The following is a 20,857-nucleotide window of genomic DNA, read 5'->3' as shown; positions in this document are numbered from 1 at the left end:
CAATGAATATGTTCGCGTAAACGATTAAGTACCAATTAAAATGGCAACGCTAAGAACAAGAGTGACGCAGAAAACAGCACCCACAAAAGAAAAGTATTGCACTGAGAGCACCTAAGTTTTATGCTAGCCGTTAATGGATATAGAAACTGTAATACTTACAATGACGACACTGTCGACGGACAAATTGTGTTGGTTCGGATTATAAATTATTACAATATTGGTAAAATTAACGATAATACTTGTAATAATCATAATAACGATAGTAGCAATAGTAACGATGGCAATAATAATATTACAGTATTAATATTACATTAACGTCGTTAACAACGGCGTCGCGCGCAGAACCATGACTTCCGACGTGTTTTTTTCCATGACCGATGGAATATTCAAGATCATCATCATCATAATCATCATCATCATTCATAATAATAATAATAATAATAATCATAATAATAATCATAATAATAATAATAGTAATAATAGTAATAATTACAATAATTATAATAAGGCGGCGCCATCAGGTAAGCTTTTTAAATACCTCCGAAAGTCCGTGTGTTCGGAAGCCAATTATAGCACGCATTGCCTCTCCTGATTCTATTATTACGTAACTAGTTTATCGAGCACATAATTTTTTTTTGTTTCCGGTCCTACCGTAAAATCTTTTATTTTTATTCTCTTCGGTCACACGGTGCGAAGTATGAGAAACAAGGGTTTCTACACGTTCTGAGTCACGTGAAAGCATACCCGCCAAAGCACACCATGGAAAAAAGAATTTTTATACCCCTTCACAAACACGAGGAAACAAAAGTACCGTAAAAAGTACGTTAGCGAATAAATGCGCCTTCGAACATAGTATATATGTATGTGTATATATATACGTGTATATGTGTGTGTGTATGTACGTGTATTTATTCTTACAAGCAGTTTAGTTGGTACAACAGAAACGAATTTTCAATTCGCTCGTTTCGAATTGCCGTTGGCGGGTATGCTGATCCGGCTACTTTTTCATTTTTTTTTCTTTTTTTTGTTCTTTTTTATTTCGTCACTATCGCATTCTGTCATTCGAGCACATACAAGCATGCACGAACTCGCGCGCAACAAACACACATACACGCGTACATTCATTCCTCTCGTTTCGCGCCCTATCTCCTCGTTTTTAGGTATCTCCGTTCATATTTATTCCTCGTTCGGTTTACTCGCGCACTCGTCATCGTTTCAAGAACACATACAACGCGTAAAGATCAGCAGAGCACATTATTTTTTTCTTTCTCCCCCGACCCGTCGATCAAAGCAGTGTAATAGAGATAACGGACAGGCGAACATCTGATAAATGGAGTGAACACGATAGTAAGGCTTAATTTAAATTTGTTAGTAAATTGTGTAATACCGCGTGCGCGTGTACATTTTTCTGTGTGCACAGACGAAGCCTGTTTTTCCACGCAGGTATGCACTCAAGACGAACAAGGGTACCTGTGCCACTCGAATCGAGCGCTAACCCTGTCCCCCACTCGGAAACGTACGATCGTCTCCTTGCATAATTTATTTTCTTATTCGAACGATGTCTTTCTCGTTACGGAACTTGTATCAATCCGCTTCCATCTTTCTCTCTTTCTTGTACAGCTATGTATTGTCACTCCGGCAGATGCCCAAGATCGTTCCCCATATCCGTTCTGCTATCCTGCATCGCTCTCATTCATCCGCCGCTCATTGTTCGTTGGTTCACTTTCTCTGCCTAACGTCGGAATCCTTGTTGGGCGTTGGCTTGCTACAGGATAAAATTAGAATCAGTAAACAAAGTCGAACTTCATGGAATTTGGCGGATTATGAGAATGAGTGTTATAACTGATCAAACGAACACTGTGCAACTTGACTCATCGATAACATTACGTTACAAATTATACCAGCCATAGTTATCGATTAAATATGGAGTCGCAATATAGTACAGTCTATGACCCGTGAAATAAATTCTCCTTTACAAAGACTTTCACGTAATGACGCTCTTCTACCAAAGTAGGAATTCTAAAATATCCTGTACATTAGTAGGACATGCACTCGACTGGAGTTGTTTTACGTCTACAGTATTCTTTCTCCGAGGTCCAGGAACAGCGGTAAGCTTTGATGGGGAACACTGTAAAGCGGTAATGGGACAATCGGGCAGGAGCGGATAATCGTCGTTGCTTAGAAGGATCCAAGGAGTGCGATTGGGCTCTGTGACCTGAAGATTCTGGCATGTCAGGATTGACCGGTAGTTCGGACGGTGGAAGAGGACCGCGTAATGGAATGTAATACTCCAACCTGTCGTTCTTTGGACCAGGGTGTCTAGTCAAAATTAAAAAATGCCATGAATGCTAGATGCTTAAGGAACTGTGAAGGCAGACGTGATACGTACGTGTCAGGACTCTGATCAGTATCAGATTCTTCGAGTTCAGCCTTGTTTCGTTTCTTTTCGTAAACTAGAATAATGGCGCACAGAACAGCGACCTCCGCGCAAATGCCTAGGAAAGGCCAGAGTGCAGCGAACTTGTCTTTGACCCTAAGGAATGTTTCGGCCACTGCCACGTGATCCTCGGCTTTATCGGACCAATTGTAGGTTACCCTGCAGGACACCTTACCACGATCATTCATCTCGATGTTCTCGACGATTAGAACAGCACCGTAGATGCCTCTTTCCTGATCCCGACCGATCTTCACACGACCCTTGCTACGAGTGTAATTCTGGTCGCCAAACGTCCAAGTTACCTTAATACCAGGACTCTGTTTACCGAGGCACACTAAATGCAGCTTCTCTCCTTCCACCACGCTCGTCGAACCGGGCAGGAGTGCCGTGGGTTTTGCTGCAAATACAAATTAACATCGTGAAACTCCGAAACATTTCCTTACACTTCGTGACATGAAAGATACTCACGCACGAGTCTGTATTCTGTGGAGGAGTTGGTTCCTTTGCAAGTGTAATTTCCGAAGATGACTTCTGTGCTCTTCAGAATTTCCAGAGAGCCAGTTTCGTTGTCTAATTTGTAAATATCATCGCTGCTAGCCAAAGCTGTGTGTAGTGGAACATTTTCTTTGAACCATTGCAACTTCTCACCGGCGGTTCTGTTTTCACACTCTAATACCACAGGCACATCCTTTGACGTTACCACTTTGATCTTGACGTCTGTGTCAAAGAAGAATGATGTTAGCTTGCTGAGATTATTTGAGTGACAAGAGATTTCTGTACACTTAAGCTTCTTTTGGGGAAGAATAAGCACAGAGGAAGGAGTCTTCGGTTCAGAGAAGATCCAGGGAGGATCTAGGTAAAGTCTGGGGAGAACTTTGATCCTAGGAGTAGTATAGGAGCAGGGAACAAGTCTGGGAATCTCAAAGGAGCTTTGGGAGAACCTAAGGTTCAGATGAGAACCTTAGAGGAACTTCAGGGTGGAGAACAGAGCCAAGATAGAAGTTAGGTGGAATATAGAACCCAGGTAAAAGTTAGGACTTAGCTGAAGACTAAAAACCTAAGTACAATTTAGAACGTAGGGAAAATTTAAAGCCTAGGAAAATCTGAAGCCTAAAAAAAGCATAAGGAAAGTCTAAAGCTTCATGGTTGCATTGTTTCAAATCATGTAACTGAATTTAAAGAAAGTTACAAGCATGGTAACTCGAATGCAGTTATATAACACTTTTTTAGAGCCACGAAGCTATTCAAGATTCTGCTACATTTCTTATCTTAAACATTGTTCTTATCAGGAGACTTGAGAGCTTGTTATCTATAAAATGTGTAACAAAAGCGATACAGGAATCGATTTATCACGTTTGAGAGTAAAGTACACCGTCATACTTGTTGTACCTGTTCTTTACGCACTTAGGATGATTAACACAATTTATAGTGACGGGCTTGATAATTGTTTCACGCCAAGTTTCTTGCAAAATCTACATTCTTCTGCTAATAGTTCTGCCGTTAAACAAGCTAAATCAAGCAAGTTCAATACATACATTCTACGAAATAGATACGGATCTAATTGGCTATCTGTTCCCTCTAATAGTCTTAAATTCCAAGAATGTATTATTAATTGCAAGAGTACGTGATATTTTGTTAACCAATCGTTAAACTCAAAGACGCAGCAGTTGTTAAAAACAAATATAATATTTTCAAGGCTTCGCGAAAGCTCTATCTTCCTCCTGTTTATGAGGAAGCACATTTCTCGTTGATAACAGGCAAGTTTCAAACAAGCAGCTGCAATGATTACAAACGAATAGCATAAACAACTGCAGATTACATCACATCGAATGCGTTTTCCTCGTTACTCGAAAACTGTCATACATTCTTCATGGAAAATGAACGTTTTTGTTTATCACAACCTTATGCAACGAACGAAGGAGCATAAACAAAAGCGGACAAGAATCAGCTATTAATCTTACCAGAAAATTATCAGATTCTATTGTTATCGAACACAAAAATCTTCTTAATAGGAACATTTCAACGATTCTTAACAATTCTTCGAGCCATTATTCCATTTCACATAATCTAACTCGAGCCTACACAATAGATATTAATCGTAACTAATTACCATTTACATTCGCGTAATTAAATAAACGTCCAAGCTAGTGCGTCATCAGAACGAGGAAGGTTCATCAACAAACGGTGAACACGAAGCTTCGTGCTGACGCGATACGTTCCTGAACACTTTCGTCGCTCGATAACGGCTTATCAGAAAAGCATTTAACCGTGAACAATTCGAGCAGTAAAATTTCATATGATATGCAAGCGAGAAGCGAATGTGGACGTCATTATCTTCCGTCTAAGCAGCGAACTTTGAACAACAGATAAATGTAATCCGCTAATTGTAAGGTTTAACGTTATTAGAAAGATAAGGTACAAAGTTGAGTCTGGAATCAGAGATGCGCTTTTTCACTGATTGCTAGTTGTACTGATTTAGGTAGTTCAGGTCACATTTTACTTGAGGTACTATTCTTCAAATGATATTCTACTTTAGGTCTTGTGTTCCAATTCTGGTTCAAGTTCTGCTTTTTCTGATATTCTTCTGAAGGTCCTACAATTCTGATCCTCTAATTTACATCTCATTGTTCCAATCTGGCCTTCTAATCTCCAGGAGTTCCAATCTTCAGATCCTATCTTCTTCAAGTTCTACATTGTTGTAACCTCATCCTCAGGTCCAAATCTGTTCTAATCTTGTCAGGTTCTGATCTGGTCCTCTTCAGGCTCTACTTCTACAGTTCAAATACACCTAGTTTACATATTCTTATCTCCCAATCTACATAATCCAGAAAAGCAGGAACTCGCAAATCAATCAGCTGAAATCCTTCCGCAATCTCGCACTCTGTGATTCCAGACTCGTTTCGTGCAACTGAATCTCTCCGCATGCAACAGGATTTTCTCGTACGGGGTACAAACATGCAACAAACGAAAACGTAATGAACATAAAGCATGCAAAATAAACTGCGGTTAAAAGGGCTCGGTAATACGAACCGACGTATATCCACAGATGGAAGGCCTCGGTTTTATCCGGGGTGCATTTGTAGTCTCCGTCGTGGCTGTCCGTGGCGAATTTTGCCCGCAGTGTGCTGCTCGTTCCGCCCACGGGCGAGTCAACGACCAGCTGCCCGCTCGCCAACTCCATCTCGAGCGACTGTCCGTTTCTGGTCCATCTAAGATCATCGTTCGGCCCCAGGTCTTTGCATTCGATCCACCAAGGCTGGCCCTCGTGTACGATCGTCGCCGACCCCTTGTAGGTTACTTTATCGGGAAGAACATACGAGCACACGTCAAGAGGTTTACAACGACGGAAATACGGAGGGTCTGGACATCTGGTTTTCTTGAGGACTGGGTCAAGTGCAGGGTATTATGTTCAGATTACGGTGGTGATACCGACATTCGACACCCGATCCTTTCTTCGTAATTTAGCCTTAATCCATGCAATCTTCGACCTTACCCCATGCGCCAAGTGTTTCTTACTTTTGGAATATTTATGGAACGTACTCGGATGCAACATTAAAGTTTCTGGGAGTTTGGAGACTCTGGGCAACCTAAGACATAGACTTTAGATATGGGATCTTAGGAGTGAAGGAACCTGGAGACTTTAGGTCCCAGAAGGATGGGGTCATAGGACTCAGAGGGGGCTTTGGACCTAGGAGAATTAAAGGGTGAGATCTGGTAGGGAAGTTATGATCTAGAGGATCCTGGGATCAAAGGCAGCTTAGAATCTAGAAAGATCCTAGGTCCAGATTCTGGAGCATAGGAGCTTCTGATCTAAGAGATTATGACCCAGATAAGCTTAAGACCTAGTGTGATCTTAGGACTTAATCTCCCCTTAGAAGGGCAGAGCCTAGATCCCAGATATTTAAGATTTGTAGAGACTCAAAATTTGAAACCTAGAAGCTTCTGATCCAGAAGTATCTAAGTCCAAACCACAGGAAAGTGTGAAAAGTATTTAAGGAACAAGAAGAGACATATCTAAATCTCAAGAATTCAAATAGTAGCCTAAGTCCCCTAATCCGAGATAAAACATCCAAACGCATTAGAGTGTCTGCACACCATAATGATTCTCGTTCTACTTAATCTAAGACACGTGCTTAGATACAGGTAAGCTTATGAATGAGTCTACCTAAGAGACCCTGAATGAGCGGCATTCATAGAGCTCCCTTCCCTTCTTCTTTCTCTTTGAAAGAGTTGCAATAACCGCAACTGCTTCATGGTAATCCTTTGGGTACCGTGACGGCACGTTAAAAGCGCGAGCTCAATTACAAGGCAGCTAGCCTTACTACTGCCGCGGCACGAGACTTTCTGAACGAAAGAGGTGAGACCTCGCTTGACCGGGATTCAATTTTAGGGTTTCTCGATTATCAGACGCGTATCGGGTGACGCACTATAGTAACGCGACTGCAAACATTTCTCTTCCCAAACGAACTCACAATTCATGTTCTGTGTAATTCTCTCAAATTGTGGAGTTAACTGTGATGACAGGAGGATCTTAGGGAACTAAGTTTGGATGGAAGGATATGAAGAGATATGCACCATAGTCACATTTTTACCGTGCATCAACGTTACTATTGATATAAAAATGCGGTTCCATTAGAGCAGCTTGATTCGTTTTAGTCTCACAAGCTCTCGATTAAGGAAAGATGGGGGACATATCCTTGGAGGCTCCTTAAAGGACCACCTTCCCCACCTCTGAACTTGGTCGACTCGTTTCTGAGCTCTTGCTGAGACAACCTCGAATTCCGATTCAATTTTCTGCGAACCTATAATTCTCCCAAAGTACCTCAGGGAAGCTTACGTTACACCGGAGTATCCACTTGGCGTACAATAAATTAGCAATTTCTTATAAACAAGTTTCTACATAAACAAGTGGTAACAAGTAGCGGTACATTGTGGTCCGAGCAATATTTTCCTAGCACAAGTTTATGAAAGATATCGTTCCATAGAAGCAATTGTCTAATCTGCTTTCGGTAGAAAATAGAACTTTCGTACCGATTCTAAGCCGTAGAAATAAGCTCCGAAACCGAGCGCCGCCAAAAAGTCAATCACGTTTATATAGAAGGCAACGGGTGCGAAACGGAGACGAACGTGTTAATCCGGTTCCGTTTGCAGGCAGGATACACACGTTTATACTCTGTCGTGATTATTTTTAGCAGTTTATTCTTTTACGTAGAGAACCCTGTCGTCCTCGTGTACACCAACTCGACCAGATGAAATTATAATGCATGCAGGCCGAAGAAAAGGGATTGATAATCACGAACACGCCGGCTGACCTATAAAGTGGCTGCTGGCTTCTGCCTTTCCTGCCTTAAGTGATTTAAGAATACACCGCGAACGGCGATACCACGATCGATGATTGTTTGGACTTTAAATATTTGCGTAATACGATTTTCATTTAACTCTGCAGTCTTACGGATGCCTTTCGGGCTACGTTTAACGCCGTTTTGGCACTCTGGAATTTTTATACTCTTCACACGGGGGGCTTTGGAGGTTGGAGGACTTTTGGGGGACTTTGTGGAGGACTTTGGATGTGGAGCTTAGGGTTGGGTCTTGGAAGACTTTTGGGGGACTTTGTGGAGGACTTTGGATGTGGGGCTTAGGGTTGGGGGATCTTGGAGGATTTTTGGGGGACTTTGTGGAGGACTTTGGATGTGGAGCTTAGGGTTGGGTCTTGGAGGACTTTGGGACTTGGGACTTAGTGGAGGACTTAGGATGTGGGGTTTAAAATTGGGGGACCTTGGAGGACTTTGGGACTTGGAGCTTAGTGGAGGACTTTGGACGTGGAACTTAGGGTTGTTGGACCTTGGAGGACTTTGGGACTTGGAGCTTAGTGGAGGACTTTGGTTGTGGGGTTTAGAATTGGGGGACCTTGGAGGACTTTAGGTCTTGGAACTTAGTGGAGGACTTTGGACGTGGAACTTAGGATTGGGGGACCTTGGAGGACTTTGGGACTTGGGGCTTAGTAGAGGACTTTGGACGTAGAACTTAGTATTGCTGGACCTTGGGAGACTTGGGGCTTAGGATTGTAGAACTTTAGAGTACTAACTTAAGAAGCTTGTGTCTTTGAGACATTGGAACTTTAGGACCTTGGGACTCTGAGATGTCCTCGACATTTTGAGAGCTTGGAACTCTAACTCCTCAGTTACTTACAACTCTAAAACCTTTGAACCTCAGAATTTTAACTCTCAAGATGGGAACCTTGAGCCTCCTTATTTTAGGACCTTGAAATCTGAGAATCTTACAGCCTTAAAATCTCAGAAACCTCCATATTTTGACCTCAGAAACAATTTACCCTTCACAACATGAAACTACAAGTAACCGTACTCGCTCTAAAACCTTGAAACTAATTTAAGCTATCGAACCCAGCAAAATTACAAATGAGCTTCGAAACTATACTCAAAGGCTGAGGAAAATTTGTGGTAGAAAATTAATCGATAAAAAGAACGGTATCAAAGTTTCTTCACGTCAGAAGTTCGAAACGAACAGACAGATAAGGAGTAGAACTGGGCCGTTCTGTTTAGGACGCGATTTACAAAGTTGGAAGCGTACTAGAACGCAAAGTAGGATGGAAAAGAGATCGATAACACGGCGAACACGTGCCGCATGACCCTAAGCATCGGAAATATCTATATATTAAATGATGTGCTCTATATTGGAGCGAATAGGGATTGGAAGTTTGTGAAGTTCGATAGAGAGAAACGATTGGTATCTTTCAAGGATATCGTGTTAATTTGTAAGTTGTTTGACAAAGCGTCGGGTTAACGATGTTTCATCCTAGGAAGAAACCGCATGAAACTGGACCGAATAGAAATAGCACAGCGATGTCTATTGTCCAGTGCCAACGTATGGTCCAGCGTAACTTGTCGAATTGTGCGAAAATGTTCGAGGTATTTCTATACAGAAATATAGAGTAGGATGGAGGACGTAGAAATTGGAACGCCCGTGATCTAGGACGCAATTTGGCAAGTTGGAATTGCACGTGTGATGGTGCAGAGGTAAAAGAGCCAATGCTCATAAACACGTTTCGTTTCCCTTGACGACGCCAGAGGTCGATAATTTTCATCCGTCTTGCGTTACTTATCCGATTATAGATTTAACAAAAACGGCAAAAAATGGACGTAATCGATCCCCGAATCGATACACCCAATTTGTATTACTAATTCGCTTGCAAGCTGTGCTCTCGTGGATAAACAAATTTCAAATACGGGTCAGCTGAAAGCCGGTCACTGCACCTACTGATAAACTTATCGACTTGATGTAAGCGAGGGTGGAGCCAATCGTGAACTTTCCAATTGCAATACGTTGCAATTTTTCTGCTCCAATAAACTTAACAGATAGATGAAATTACTTGGAGAACGCGCGATAATCTGATGCAATTATCGGTACATAACCGAGGAAAATCTGCAAGAGGAAAAAACAGCAGATTTTCAACCGACTCAAATACTTGTTTCAGAGTTACATCTCGATAACGAGCCTCGAGTAATTTTTTCCTCTATCTTTTTATTTGTGAGATATCCGGCGATAAACACGACGTTTAAAATCCGATATCGTAGTGGCTAAAGCAAACAGACGGTCAGATTAGTATAACGTTTCGCGTTAAAGGTTAAAGAGAATCGTGTCAAGTTTGTTCGTTTAATTTTCTCGCCGCGGTGCGCTTTCACCTCGCGAAAAAAGAATTCAATGAAATTACAATACGCTTGCTCGGAGATTGGAATTTTAAAAGAGCGTGCTCCAAAGTCTGAATAGACTTTCGATCTGTAACCCGAACATAAATCGGTATTATAAATAGAACGAAATTTGTAGCGCGGTGAAATCGTCGTAAAACTAACCAAACTGTATCTTTTTTAGGATGAAACAATATACGCGTGTTTACGCATGTTTACGTCAGTCAGTCAATAAAAGATCCTACTTCGCTTACGTCATTTCGGGAAGGGATAGTGAAACGTACATTGTGGCCACGAATATACACATATTTCCATGCGATACGTTTTATGGTAGCCTGTGTTTATAAAAAAACGTATAAAAGAGAGGTTATCAAGTTGTAAATATGGTCACGTGCCGGTATTATATTTGATCGCAAAGATCGAGTAAACAGGTAACCACGGTTGAACGATATCGAACAATCATCGTTTTTCCGCCATTTTTTCTTTTTAGTTCCTGCGGCAACCGCGTCAGAATAACCTATTATGACTTTCTTAGGAAAGTCAATAGGATTATCGTACCATAAAACGAGGTTAAAATCGCTGAAATAATAATTTAAAGGGAAATTTATCAGTCTGTGTAATTTCAAGATAAAATTCGTTACGATTCGAAACTGGAGTCAACGATTCTCTTCTAGGTCAGGTGCTCACATTAGGTTTCTATAGCTTCAAATGATACCAGACACGCGTGCATCTTTTTTTCTTCGAAAATCCATTACAGGCTGGAAAATTACACGTAACTACGGATTAGTGGAACCTGGAGATTTATCGATGACATTCTAATGAAACACAGATTACATGATTGACACAGAAACTCGACATGCATTGGTGTTTGTCGATGATTTAAATGACTTCATCTGAAGTCTTGAATCATCGACTAAACGTGTTTGAACCTTATAATTAGAATCTGTTTGTATTACTATTTAATATTAATAAGTATTTAATTTAACGTGTATAATATTAACAAGTATCGTACGAGGCTGTTCAAATTTCCCGCGCCAATTTGCACGCCTCAACTTTCCCGCGTTAATTCGATTACGTTTAATATACGTCGTAATGTACAGCACCGCGAATAAGACTGTCTTATAACTCGAGAATTCGATACGACCAAATTTTCCTCAAAGGCATTTGCCTTTTGAACCCATAAAATCAGTGATTATTTCGCAGAAGTGTGAATAACAGGGTAACAGGATCGCATGAGGTATCACGTGACCAGGCGTTTCGATGACGAATAGGTAAAATTACAACGCTATGCCACAATACTGGGCATACAAGTTGCTGTACGTCACGATACATTTGCCAGCGACTGTAGCAAAGGTCGGTCATTATTTAAGGATGTGATTCACCATAGCTTACTACATTTTACATTTTATCGGTAAAAGAACAGTACTTTCATCACGATATACGCGAGTCTTCGATTACATTATCGTTCCTAGAATGACTCATCCATTAATGATAATGAGTTATTTACCTTGTAGCAATACATTTTTAACGTTTCTAATCAGGACTAATCTCTAAAGTATCTCAATTATCTCAATAACTTTCCGTAGAGGTTGCTTTTTGTTGCTCCTGTAACACAAAAGAACACTCGCAGATAAGGGCTTGTAACGTTCTCGAGTATACCTTTCAATGGATCTACTAATCTACGCTGATTGCGCACTCGTTCTCCCTGTGCTCGTATTTGAAACCAGTTCTAACCTAGACCTAACCCAGACCCAGAATACAGAAAGACGGACAAAAGTTTCAGCCGGTTCGGTCGGCGAACACTGTTACGTAATCCACTAAAGATACTCTAATGAATTTATTTCGGTGATGCATAAAGTAATTCTTGTAACCGACATACCGCGCGACAAGTAAACCAAAAACACGTTGGCCTAGTTCAATGATGGGCAGATCAAATGCCCGTCGAAGAGCTCGGGACGAGCACGATGCGCACGGCGATGAGAACCACGGAGTTTAGAAGTTTTTAAATATAAAAATTCGAAAAATTTAGAAATTGATCCATTAGAATCGAAGTGTGCACTTGCCCGCCACTTACTTCGAACGAGGGACTACCTACACACTAGACAATGTTTGCATACCAGCAGGATAATGTAAGAAAGCGGGCGATCGAAGAACACGAAACCGTTCGTGTCTGTAGACGGAGGACGCAGAATAGCGAACTCGGCGAAAAACGTATTCGAAATCGATCGGCGCAGTCATGTCCGATATCTCGAACGACGCTTAGATATCGAGATATGTATTTGCTCTGGCCTCGAGGTAAAACGAAACCTTTGGAATTATCTCCTAACCTAAGATTTTCTAGTTGAATCACTCGTTAAATATCAAAAGTGGTCGTTGTAAACACAATAACGCAGTGTTATTACTAAACGAAAATAGTTTGTTCGAAACGAAATAATCGACGACGCGAGTGGCGGAGAATAAAAGAACTGTCGAGAGTTTCGAGTTTACATGGCGTTACTATCGTTGCAATATTCTATGGTACACGCCGAAGGGTCAAAAATAGATGCGCGTTCCCAGGGTTAAACGTAAGCATTCTTCTCGTCTGGTTTGTGAGCGACGGCAAAACAGAGCGGATGAAAACATTCACCGTGTTAGAGAATGGAGGTTAAGTTTACATTTCAATAAACAGGCATGCCAGCTAAGAATATAAATGACGAAAACACGTGCTAATCCCGATAGAAATTAAATTGCATATATGTTATTTTCTGTCTGTCCTATATTTAAAAAAAAGATTTACTATCGAACTGTTACACGCGACGCGTTGTAATGTCTCCTCTCGAATCCCATAAACACGACGCGAACAAAATGGAAATTATATTCGTAGACTCTGAATCTAAATATAAGTATTCTGACGAACGCCTGAAATCTTTTCACGCGACACATTTTCACATCGTGCACGTTCCTTCGATTCTGAGAACAATATTTTAAAACATCTACACTCCTTTGTGTTTACAGTCGCAGATAATATATAAAAAAGAACTTCATTTTATAAATTTTTATACGATGACGCTCGGTGTTAAGAGCATAGAGCATACTGTAGATAGGCTTACCTAAGGAAAATAACGGAATATTCAAATACCTAAATTATTCATGTTCGATATTAAAATTCGAATACCACAGGAGTAATTCTGAAATATTGCAGCAATGTTTTCGACATTTTCCCTGGGAAAGCTTACCATGCTCGACACTGTACGCTGTCTAAAATATGTCGCGATACATAATCACTGCTGGTAGATCGTGTCAACATCTCGCGGATTTACGTAATTACCGACCGAACATGAACTTCCGCCTAACGATCGTTAAAAGTCGGTAAAGTTTTCTGGGTGGACGCAAAATAGGGTCAATTGTTACGCAACAAAAGTTGCTTGGCGTGGGTACTTTGCGTACGTCTCTCGGAATGTAGCTGCAGCATCGAATCCCGGTGTCTCGCGTCGGTATATAAGCCAGAGGTGCGCAACTCGAATGATCACTAGGTTCAAAATTCTGCCGATATCGCAGTAGCTCGAAACAGAAATGCTGATATCGGTAATGTTACCGATAAATATCGCGAACATTAACATATCGTTCAAACAGTTATTCTTATTTAAATCTGTAACCTAACCTAACCTGAGACACCAATTCATCATTTGGAATTTATTATTCTTGTCTGAAGTTAGGTTATATTTTAAACAAATTCGAATGAAGGCCTTGTAGATCAGATTAAGTTAGGTTAGGTTTGAGGCTTAAATAAAACAGAATTTGTATAATAAAATGTCTTAAACTTTTCTCGACCACTCAACGATAGTCTTAGTAAGATGTCGATAATAAATCGATAATCGATTTCGAGATACCTTTAGCTCGGAGCTGCACATCCGTGCACACAACTTTCCGCGAGCATGTCGTAAGAAAAATATTCGAATAAAAAATTTACACGTGCGTAACAAATAGCCGTTTCAATGATTACCAGATAGTAAAATAACTTTGGAAGCGAAGATCGTACAAAGAAGATGATTGGCTGCGGCACACGTGATACATTAACTGTTCGCAGTATCGTGTTCGATCGAACATTGCAGGCTATGTAATCAAATCGGGGCGGGATATCGTTATTACGAATCTCAATTTCTTCAGAAACCACTTCACGTAATCCGACAAGAGAAGAATCGTTAAAATATTCATGCGATTCGCGAAAACAGCACGGATGAAAATGGGTTGATAGAATCACGTATTCAATACCGCGCGAGGACACTCGCATTTCTAACGCGATGCAGTATAATCAAAACTAAAAATAGAATTTCATAATCTGTCAACATATGTCGGCTGTTTTAATGTGGAGTGTCCCACGAAAATCTCGCACAGGGGAAACTGCAATTTTTTTAATTAAAAATGCAACGGTTATTGGGCAATTCATACGGGCGAGAACTAATCTCATAAAAGTTGATAAGATAACCATGTTCATAAATACGGATGTATGTTAAAGATGTATTTAGGAGGACAATGTGACGTAGAATGACGAGCATGGTAGGCTTCCCTAGAGAAAATGACACAGGGAAGGATTCCATTACTAGTTCATTTTTTATTAATAAATTTTCTAATTTATGAGATTGGAAATTGGAAAACATAGAAATTTAGAAACTTTGATAACTTGAAAATTTTTTATATTTAAAAAGATATGGAGTTTAGAAATTTGAAGATTGAAGAGTTTAGGGATTTGGAAATGTGAGGATTTGAAGATTTCAAAATTTTAATTGGATATACAAAAATCCCTAAAATCGAAGGTAAGTGGTGGGAGACTCCTCCCTCTACATCAGTTCTTATTCCAAGGAAGCCTACATTGCACCGAAGTGTACGTCAGTACTGACAGCTTTCTTAAAACTGACAGAGCAGCATGTATCCTCGAAAATGGACACGGTGTCAATAAAATTGTGTCATTCTTGAAAATCAAGGTTGGAACAACAAGGAAAACTGTGACGAATTTTAATCGAACAAATGTATTGCTAAAAATAGAAACGTGATTAAAATTCGACTGGCTTCTCAACCATAAGATCGAGCTCGAAAATCGCAGTAATAAAAGAAAACCTCGTTAAAGAACGATAAGACTCCTTCCAAAAAGCGATTACGTTTAAAATGAAAGTAATACGAAGTATGATCTTCGTAGAATAGTTTGACAATGAGGACCAACGTGTACGGCATGATAAAAGGAAAAACGGAATGGGACACGAATAAATGAATGGTTGAACAGTGGTCAATCCGAAAGAGAGGCTAAGTCTCACCTGCCTGGACCGTGACGAGGGTGCCCGCTAAATATAGCATCCCCAGCAGCACAAAAGCAGCTCGCCTCTCCATCGTCGTGGCGCTGATGTACGCGGTAGCGCGTGACCGTGTGCACTGTGCACGATATACTAACGATTCCGATCGAACAGGGTTTCTAGGGAAGAAAGCTAGAAAATAGGGCCACCTAGGCTGGGCTGCCGTAACTCCGTTTCCGCGATCGTTGCCGTGGTCGTATCGTGGCCGTCGTAGTCGTGGTGGTGGTCGTCGTCGTCGTCGTCACCGTCGCCGTCGTTGTCGTCTCCTGTAACACCCTTCTCGTTGTCGGCAGCTCCTCCTTTTCGCTTGTCCACTCAGCCAACTATGATCGAGCCCCACTACTTTCTGTGCGGATCGTTTACACACGCACTTCGTCACTTCGAGCCACGCCGTACCATTGACGTCTCTTGTATTCCCTTATCGTTATCTAGCACCGTTTCTTTTTTATCTCGGTGCGCACAACAACACCGCAATCCTGTCTGCCACCGTACCTTTCTTACTGCTTTACGATCGTTTGAGAACTAATGACAATTAGCACCACGGAGCCGCAGAAACGGCAGTGTCAGGGAAAAATGGCTGCCACTGTCTTCTGCTTAATTTTCTGCGCGGAGATCGCTCTTACTTTCTCGATTGTCGTTCCCTCTTTTTCGCTCTACGACAAACTGCTCGCATACGTCCTCTACGTCCGTCCCGTAAGCTCCTTTCACGCATGCGTGATTACTCCCTCTTGAATGATATAGATATATGAGCAATTTTTTAAGCACGGTTTTTATTGTGATTCGATGCAAAAGTAAGGTGAAACGTAACGCAGGCTTTTAGAATGTTACACACTTTGAATAATGGAATTATTGTTAGAAGATGTAATTTTATTTATTGATATGATTGAGGAAGAAAAGAACTTGAACCATAAGCGCACAGGGCCGACGCGAACATTTGCGGGGTCGGGTTCTACTTAGAAATGTAGCTCAATGTCAAGTACTGGAAAATTAAGGGTACAATCGGATGATCTCAAAAATTGAAGAATTTTTAGGATTAAAGATTCAAATATTTACTTCTTTATTGATTAGTGAATGAAATATTTAAATTTGTAAATACAAAAATCTTAAAAGTTTCGAACGCTCTTACATAGGAAAGCACATGTATTCTCTCGATATCGATGAGCTGTAAGCAGTACTGTATTGCGAAAATAGAATAAAATATACGAGTACATATTATAGAAACAAAAGCAAATATTATTTTATTCTCTCTTCAATAATATCGTACATAAATTATTCAAAACAATATAATCTATTAACTTATACAATTTTGTGGGATATTGTAATTAGTTACAATTATCTATAAATATAGAATAAGCAAACATGTTTTAAACATTATAAATAAAAAATGTTGTAGTAAATTTATAAGGGGCGTTCAGTACAATCGCGGTAGAAGATTTCAGTCTTACCAATCGAAATACCAGCAATTTAGCTTACGTGCGGAGAGATATAACGGGATTCAATACCCGTTCTGTCCATGTGTTGTCGAGATAGAAATATATTTTACGATTTGTAACATTAATTGCGCCACAATACGATCAAAAATACGGTAACGTGTCGACAACACATTGATAATAATCTGATAAACTGATAAACTACTTGATGTCATTACAGCATGTGGCAGATTTAATCATAGTATATTAAGAGTTATACAACATTCGCCACCCGCAAAGGTTCTTTACACTAGAGTAAAATAATATTGACAGTATTAATTTTTTTCGTTACTTAAGGCACTATGTCAGAGAATAAAGATTATACAAAATTAAATGATGTAAGTAGTCATTTCACAGAAGAAACTTTGAAAGGTATACTACGTACTGCACAAGATGGGAAAGAAGTAAATGTGTTGAGTTGGGATTTTGGTGAAGCAAATGCTAAAGGTGACAATTATCTATCAACTGTCTATAGAATTAAAATTAATGGAACTGTTGATGGTAAAGAAGTACAACTTAGAATAGTAGTAAAATCTTTACCAAACAATATAGGTAGAAGAAAGACATATAGAAGTACAGATTTTTTCCGTAATGAGATTATATTTTATACACAAGTAAGTACTATTTTAATATTATTTTCTAAAATTCACCTAGCATTTAACATGGTATTCTTATTTAGGTACTTCCTAAGTTGAATGACTTTGTGAAAGATGTTTCTCTAAGTCAGATATCTTATATGCCACGCCACTTTGCTTCTGTTATGGATGGTGAAAATGATTTCATAGCAATGGAAGATGTTACAGTTTTAGGATATAAACCTATAGAGAGACAGAACTCTTTAAATGAAGATCAATGTAAGATGATTTTGAAAACTTTTGCAAAATTACATGCAACTTGTTTTGCATATAAAGATCAAAGAAAAGAAGAATATACAAAAGTTATAGAAAACTTGGATGAAACTTACTTCAGTATGAATTATTGGAATTGGTACAAAAGATTCCATGTAATGTTACAATTATTACTATCAGTTACAAGATATTATAGTATGCTATAGTATAACTGAAATGTTACTTTGCAGGAAACTTTAATAAATATTGCTAAGAATGCTTTAGCTATGGAATATCCTGGTAGTGAAGCAGAAAAAGTATTTAATTCCTATAAACTTGGTGATTTATTTAAAAAAGCTGCTGAATTGTGTAATCATAAGTATGATGCAACATCCGTAGTAAATCAAGGTGATTGCTGGGTTCCAAACTTTATGACTATGCAATCATATAAAAATGAAGCTCTAATGCTTGATTTCCAGTTGGCAAGATCTGGCAGCCCAGTCCTAGATTTGTCAACTTTTATTTATGCCTGCACTGATAAATCTGTTTGGGACACACAATTTGATAAAATATTAAAATTTTATTATGATGAACTCTGTGATGGTATAAAATTCCTTGGATCAAATCCTGAAAACATATATCCATGGAGTACATTTATGAAGGAGGTAAAATTACATTCACTTTTCCAATTATATGTAATGTTAATTTTTTCACGGTATTAATAATATTAACGAAATTAAATAATTGTAGGTAAAAGAGTACTTCGTATTTGGTTTGATATTTGCATTGGAGATAATTCCAATGAGTTTGTTAGATGAATCTGAATCATTTGATTTAGATATTATAAAGGACGATACTGTAGTAGACATTGCTGATGTATGGACACTGTCAAATATCAAGTCAAAAAGTGGAAGAGTCAGATTGGCTAACATTATTGTTCATGCAGTCGAAAAAGGATTTTTATAACGTTTTATAAATATATATTTGATAAAAGACAGAGAAATATATTTTATAGATAATATTTATTAAACATGTAGCATTAAATAAAATAGAGACAATCTGTATTTGTATAATTTCAATTATAACAACACAGTTTACTTAAAATATAGTCTGTATAAGAGTAGATATAGATACTCATCATTTATTCATTTATAAGCAATGGGTATTTAAGTTTCTTCTTCATTACTCACTTATATCAAGAAACTAGAGAAGTGTCGTAAAAACATCTCTTCAAAAGCATCATTTATAAAGATAAGTGCATCTTTGAATCATCATACTTGATATTGGAATTTGATAAATGCAAACAAGCAAGTTTCATGTGAAAAATTAAACAAAAAATGTATTAGTCAAGTCTGTTGACTGACTAAACTTTGATTTTGTAAATTCTGTAGTAAGCTTCTTGTCTAAACAAAAATTTATCTTATAAATTTTGATGCTGAACATTATTTGTCAGAACATTACTGGCATCAAAAACAGTAGTGTCCTCATCATCTTCCTCACTTAATGGTAATGGTCGCATTTCAACATCTTGTCTATGTGTAAGCACACCATACTTTCTGACCATCTGGGCACGCGTTTTACTTAGTCTGTAAAACAATATGGTAAAAAGTAATTTCTAGTTAATATTTCACATAAATTGATTATGATAATTTCTTATTTATGTTTCTTAGAAATGTTCGAAGCATTCAAAATTTAACAAAATAAAGCAAGTTTTTATTTACATAAGCGTTACATACCTAAAGCTACGGAACACGATATAGGCCATGACAAGAACACTTAGCCCCACAAACACGTAAAAACCACGCTTCAGAGCTCCAACATTTAAAGAAATTGAATGTCCTTCACCCACATGCTATTGCAAAATAACATTATTAGTAACTTAATAAAGTTAACGAGATTTATTTCTCGCATACTCTCAATTATATAGAGTAAGACATATTTCGAATATAATATTCTGAAGTTCAAGGAAGAGATGGTAGAAACTGAAAATTAATCTGCATCGTTTTACCAACTAACCTCGTTTTGCAATCCTGTAACCTGTGTTGTCTTATTAATATCTGGTTTCAAAGATGTATCGTCTACCGTTTTATTATCCTCGGGAATCGTTGTCGCATGTTGTTGCTGAATTTTTTGTCCGTCCGATGCATTATGTGCGTTATCTTTTTTTGCGATTCCATTAATCTGTTCAGGTACATTCCTATTTATCCTAAAGTTTCCATTGCATACCGCGCTCTGTATTAGTACCAAGATCAACAGAAATATTAAGTATTTTATTATCTGGATCTTCGAGCGCATCATTGTCCCGTGTCATTTGTAAAATAAATTCTAAGAAGGAAAATAACGTAGCACTATACGTTGACGTTTCATCGCGGGCGACGTGTTGACCCGGCGTAGATGACTACCATCTCAACACATTTTGACTTCACTGATGTTTCGCGGTACATTCACATAACACACTGAACACACAACACACAATCGAGGCGATTTACGCGGAATGGTTAAATATAGATCGTAAAATATCAACAAACCCGCTTATACATATTCGTTTAAATATATTTCGTGTTCCACTTGAAATAAATCGTCCAATACTTAAAACGACTACAATTTTAACGACTAAATGATTTTCAAGTATCATCAAGTTAAGAAGAGATTCGTACAAAGTAAAAATGCATCTTTCATATCAAATTCATTTTAAATTTTTAAAGGAACATCCGATATTTTAATTATTTTTAATTTATATATAATAAGGCCGTACTTGTTTGATAATCTATATAAGATTATTATTGTAATAAAAATGATCAAATTCCAAAGCGATCATAAAGTAATAGCAAACTTTGATTAAGTTATTTATATTTATTCAGTTCGTATGAATATTATGTTTTTGTATAATTAATATAAAAATGTACATAGTTTGTTTTGTGTTTAAATACAAACAATTTGTTACGCAGAATATTACTCCGATCATGAAAGATCGTACTTAAATGGCGCAATGTGGCTAACTTCAGTAGACTCTCGCCAGTTAGACCTGCCCCACTATCATACGCTTTTAATTCCGTCGGCCATATACACGGTGGGCAAAATTATATGAATGAGAAGA

General features: G+C 38.7%; 3 protein-coding genes and 1 long non-coding RNA gene across 5 annotated transcripts; 1 reads left to right on the top strand and 3 right to left on the bottom strand.

Annotated features, from left to right (window-relative positions):
• Window positions 1-221: 221 nt before the first annotated feature.
• On the bottom strand, window positions 222-15,565 carry Bsg (immunoglobulin domain-containing protein Bsg). Its single transcript, XM_003706543.3, has 5 exons — window positions 15,429-15,565; window positions 5,468-5,734; window positions 2,906-3,154; window positions 2,390-2,834; window positions 222-1,765 (listed from the first exon to the last, which is right to left on the bottom strand). The coding sequence occupies exons 1-5, from the start codon at window positions 15,499-15,501 to the stop codon at window positions 1,720-1,722; spliced, it is 1,080 nt and encodes a 359-aa protein (XP_003706591.2). The 5' UTR covers window positions 15,502-15,565; the 3' UTR covers window positions 222-1,719.
• LOC143264212 (uncharacterized) lies at window positions 10,246-14,806 on the bottom strand. Its single transcript, XR_013037761.1, has 2 exons — window positions 12,020-14,806; window positions 10,246-11,745 (listed from the first exon to the last, which is right to left on the bottom strand). It is a non-coding gene; the product is annotated as an uncharacterized LOC143264212 (long non-coding RNA).
• Window positions 15,566-16,265: 700 nt separating the features above from the next.
• Window positions 16,266-18,824, top strand: LOC100875535 (uncharacterized). Of its 2 annotated transcripts, XM_076530251.1 has the most exons (5): window positions 16,266-17,049; window positions 17,115-17,547; window positions 17,613-17,936; window positions 18,012-18,425; window positions 18,511-18,824. In XM_076530251.1, exons 2-5 carry the CDS (start codon window positions 17,236-17,238, stop codon window positions 18,724-18,726), a joined length of 1,266 nt encoding a protein of 421 aa, XP_076386366.1. In that variant the 5' UTR covers window positions 16,266-17,049; window positions 17,115-17,235; the 3' UTR covers window positions 18,727-18,824. The 2 variants fall into 2 exon arrangements, with proteins under 2 accessions (XP_076386366.1, XP_003706592.3); XM_003706544.3 differs by having other exon boundaries at window positions 16,266-17,547.
• On the bottom strand, window positions 18,764-20,339 carry LOC100875648 (uncharacterized). Its single transcript, XM_003706545.3, has 3 exons — window positions 19,777-20,339; window positions 19,497-19,612; window positions 18,764-19,346 (listed from the first exon to the last, which is right to left on the bottom strand). The coding sequence occupies exons 1-3, from the start codon at window positions 20,056-20,058 to the stop codon at window positions 19,181-19,183; spliced, it is 564 nt and encodes a 187-aa protein (XP_003706593.1). The 5' UTR covers window positions 20,059-20,339; the 3' UTR covers window positions 18,764-19,180.
• Between the last annotated feature and the right edge of the window lie 518 nt (window positions 20,340-20,857).

Source organism: Megachile rotundata, chromosome 3 (genome assembly GCF_050947335.1).
Source record: "Megachile rotundata isolate GNS110a chromosome 3, iyMegRotu1, whole genome shotgun sequence".
Taxonomy (NCBI): Eukaryota; Metazoa; Arthropoda; class Insecta; order Hymenoptera; family Megachilidae; genus Megachile; species Megachile rotundata.
The sequence above is the reverse complement of the archived record's forward strand: the minus strand, read 5'-3'. Positions and strand labels throughout refer to the sequence as shown.

Excerpts from the sequence above, each read along its gene's own strand:
- Bsg (XM_003706543.3), bottom strand. The coding sequence starts at position 15,501 with ATGGAGAGGCGAGCTGCTTTTGTGCTGCTGGGGATGCTATATTTAGCG. Across the intron at positions 5,735-15,428 it reads CCTCGTCACGGTCCAGGCAG|TAACCTACAAGGGGTCGGCG; the intron begins GTGAGACTTAGC and ends TTCCCGATAAAG. Across the intron at positions 3,155-5,467 it reads CCATCTGTGGATATACGTCG|ACGTCAAGATCAAAGTGGTA; the intron begins GTTCGTATTACC and ends TCTTTGACACAG.
- LOC100875535 (XM_076530251.1), top strand. The coding sequence starts at position 17,236 with ATGTCAGAGAATAAAGATTATACAAAATTAAATGATGTAAGTAGTCAT. Across the intron at positions 17,548-17,612 it reads AGATTATATTTTATACACAA|GTACTTCCTAAGTTGAATGA; the intron begins GTAAGTACTATT and ends ATTCTTATTTAG. Across the intron at positions 17,937-18,011 it reads ATTGGTACAAAAGATTCCAT|GAAACTTTAATAAATATTGC; the intron begins GTAATGTTACAA and ends GTTACTTTGCAG.
- LOC100875648 (XM_003706545.3), bottom strand. The coding sequence starts at position 20,058 with ATGATGCGCTCGAAGATCCAGATAATAAAATACTTAATATTTCTGTTG. Across the intron at positions 19,613-19,776 it reads TTACAGGATTGCAAAACGAG|CATGTGGGTGAAGGACATTC; the intron begins GTTAGTTGGTAA and ends ATTTTGCAATAG. Across the intron at positions 19,347-19,496 it reads ATCGTGTTCCGTAGCTTTAG|ACTAAGTAAAACGCGTGCCC; the intron begins GTATGTAACGCT and ends ATTGTTTTACAG.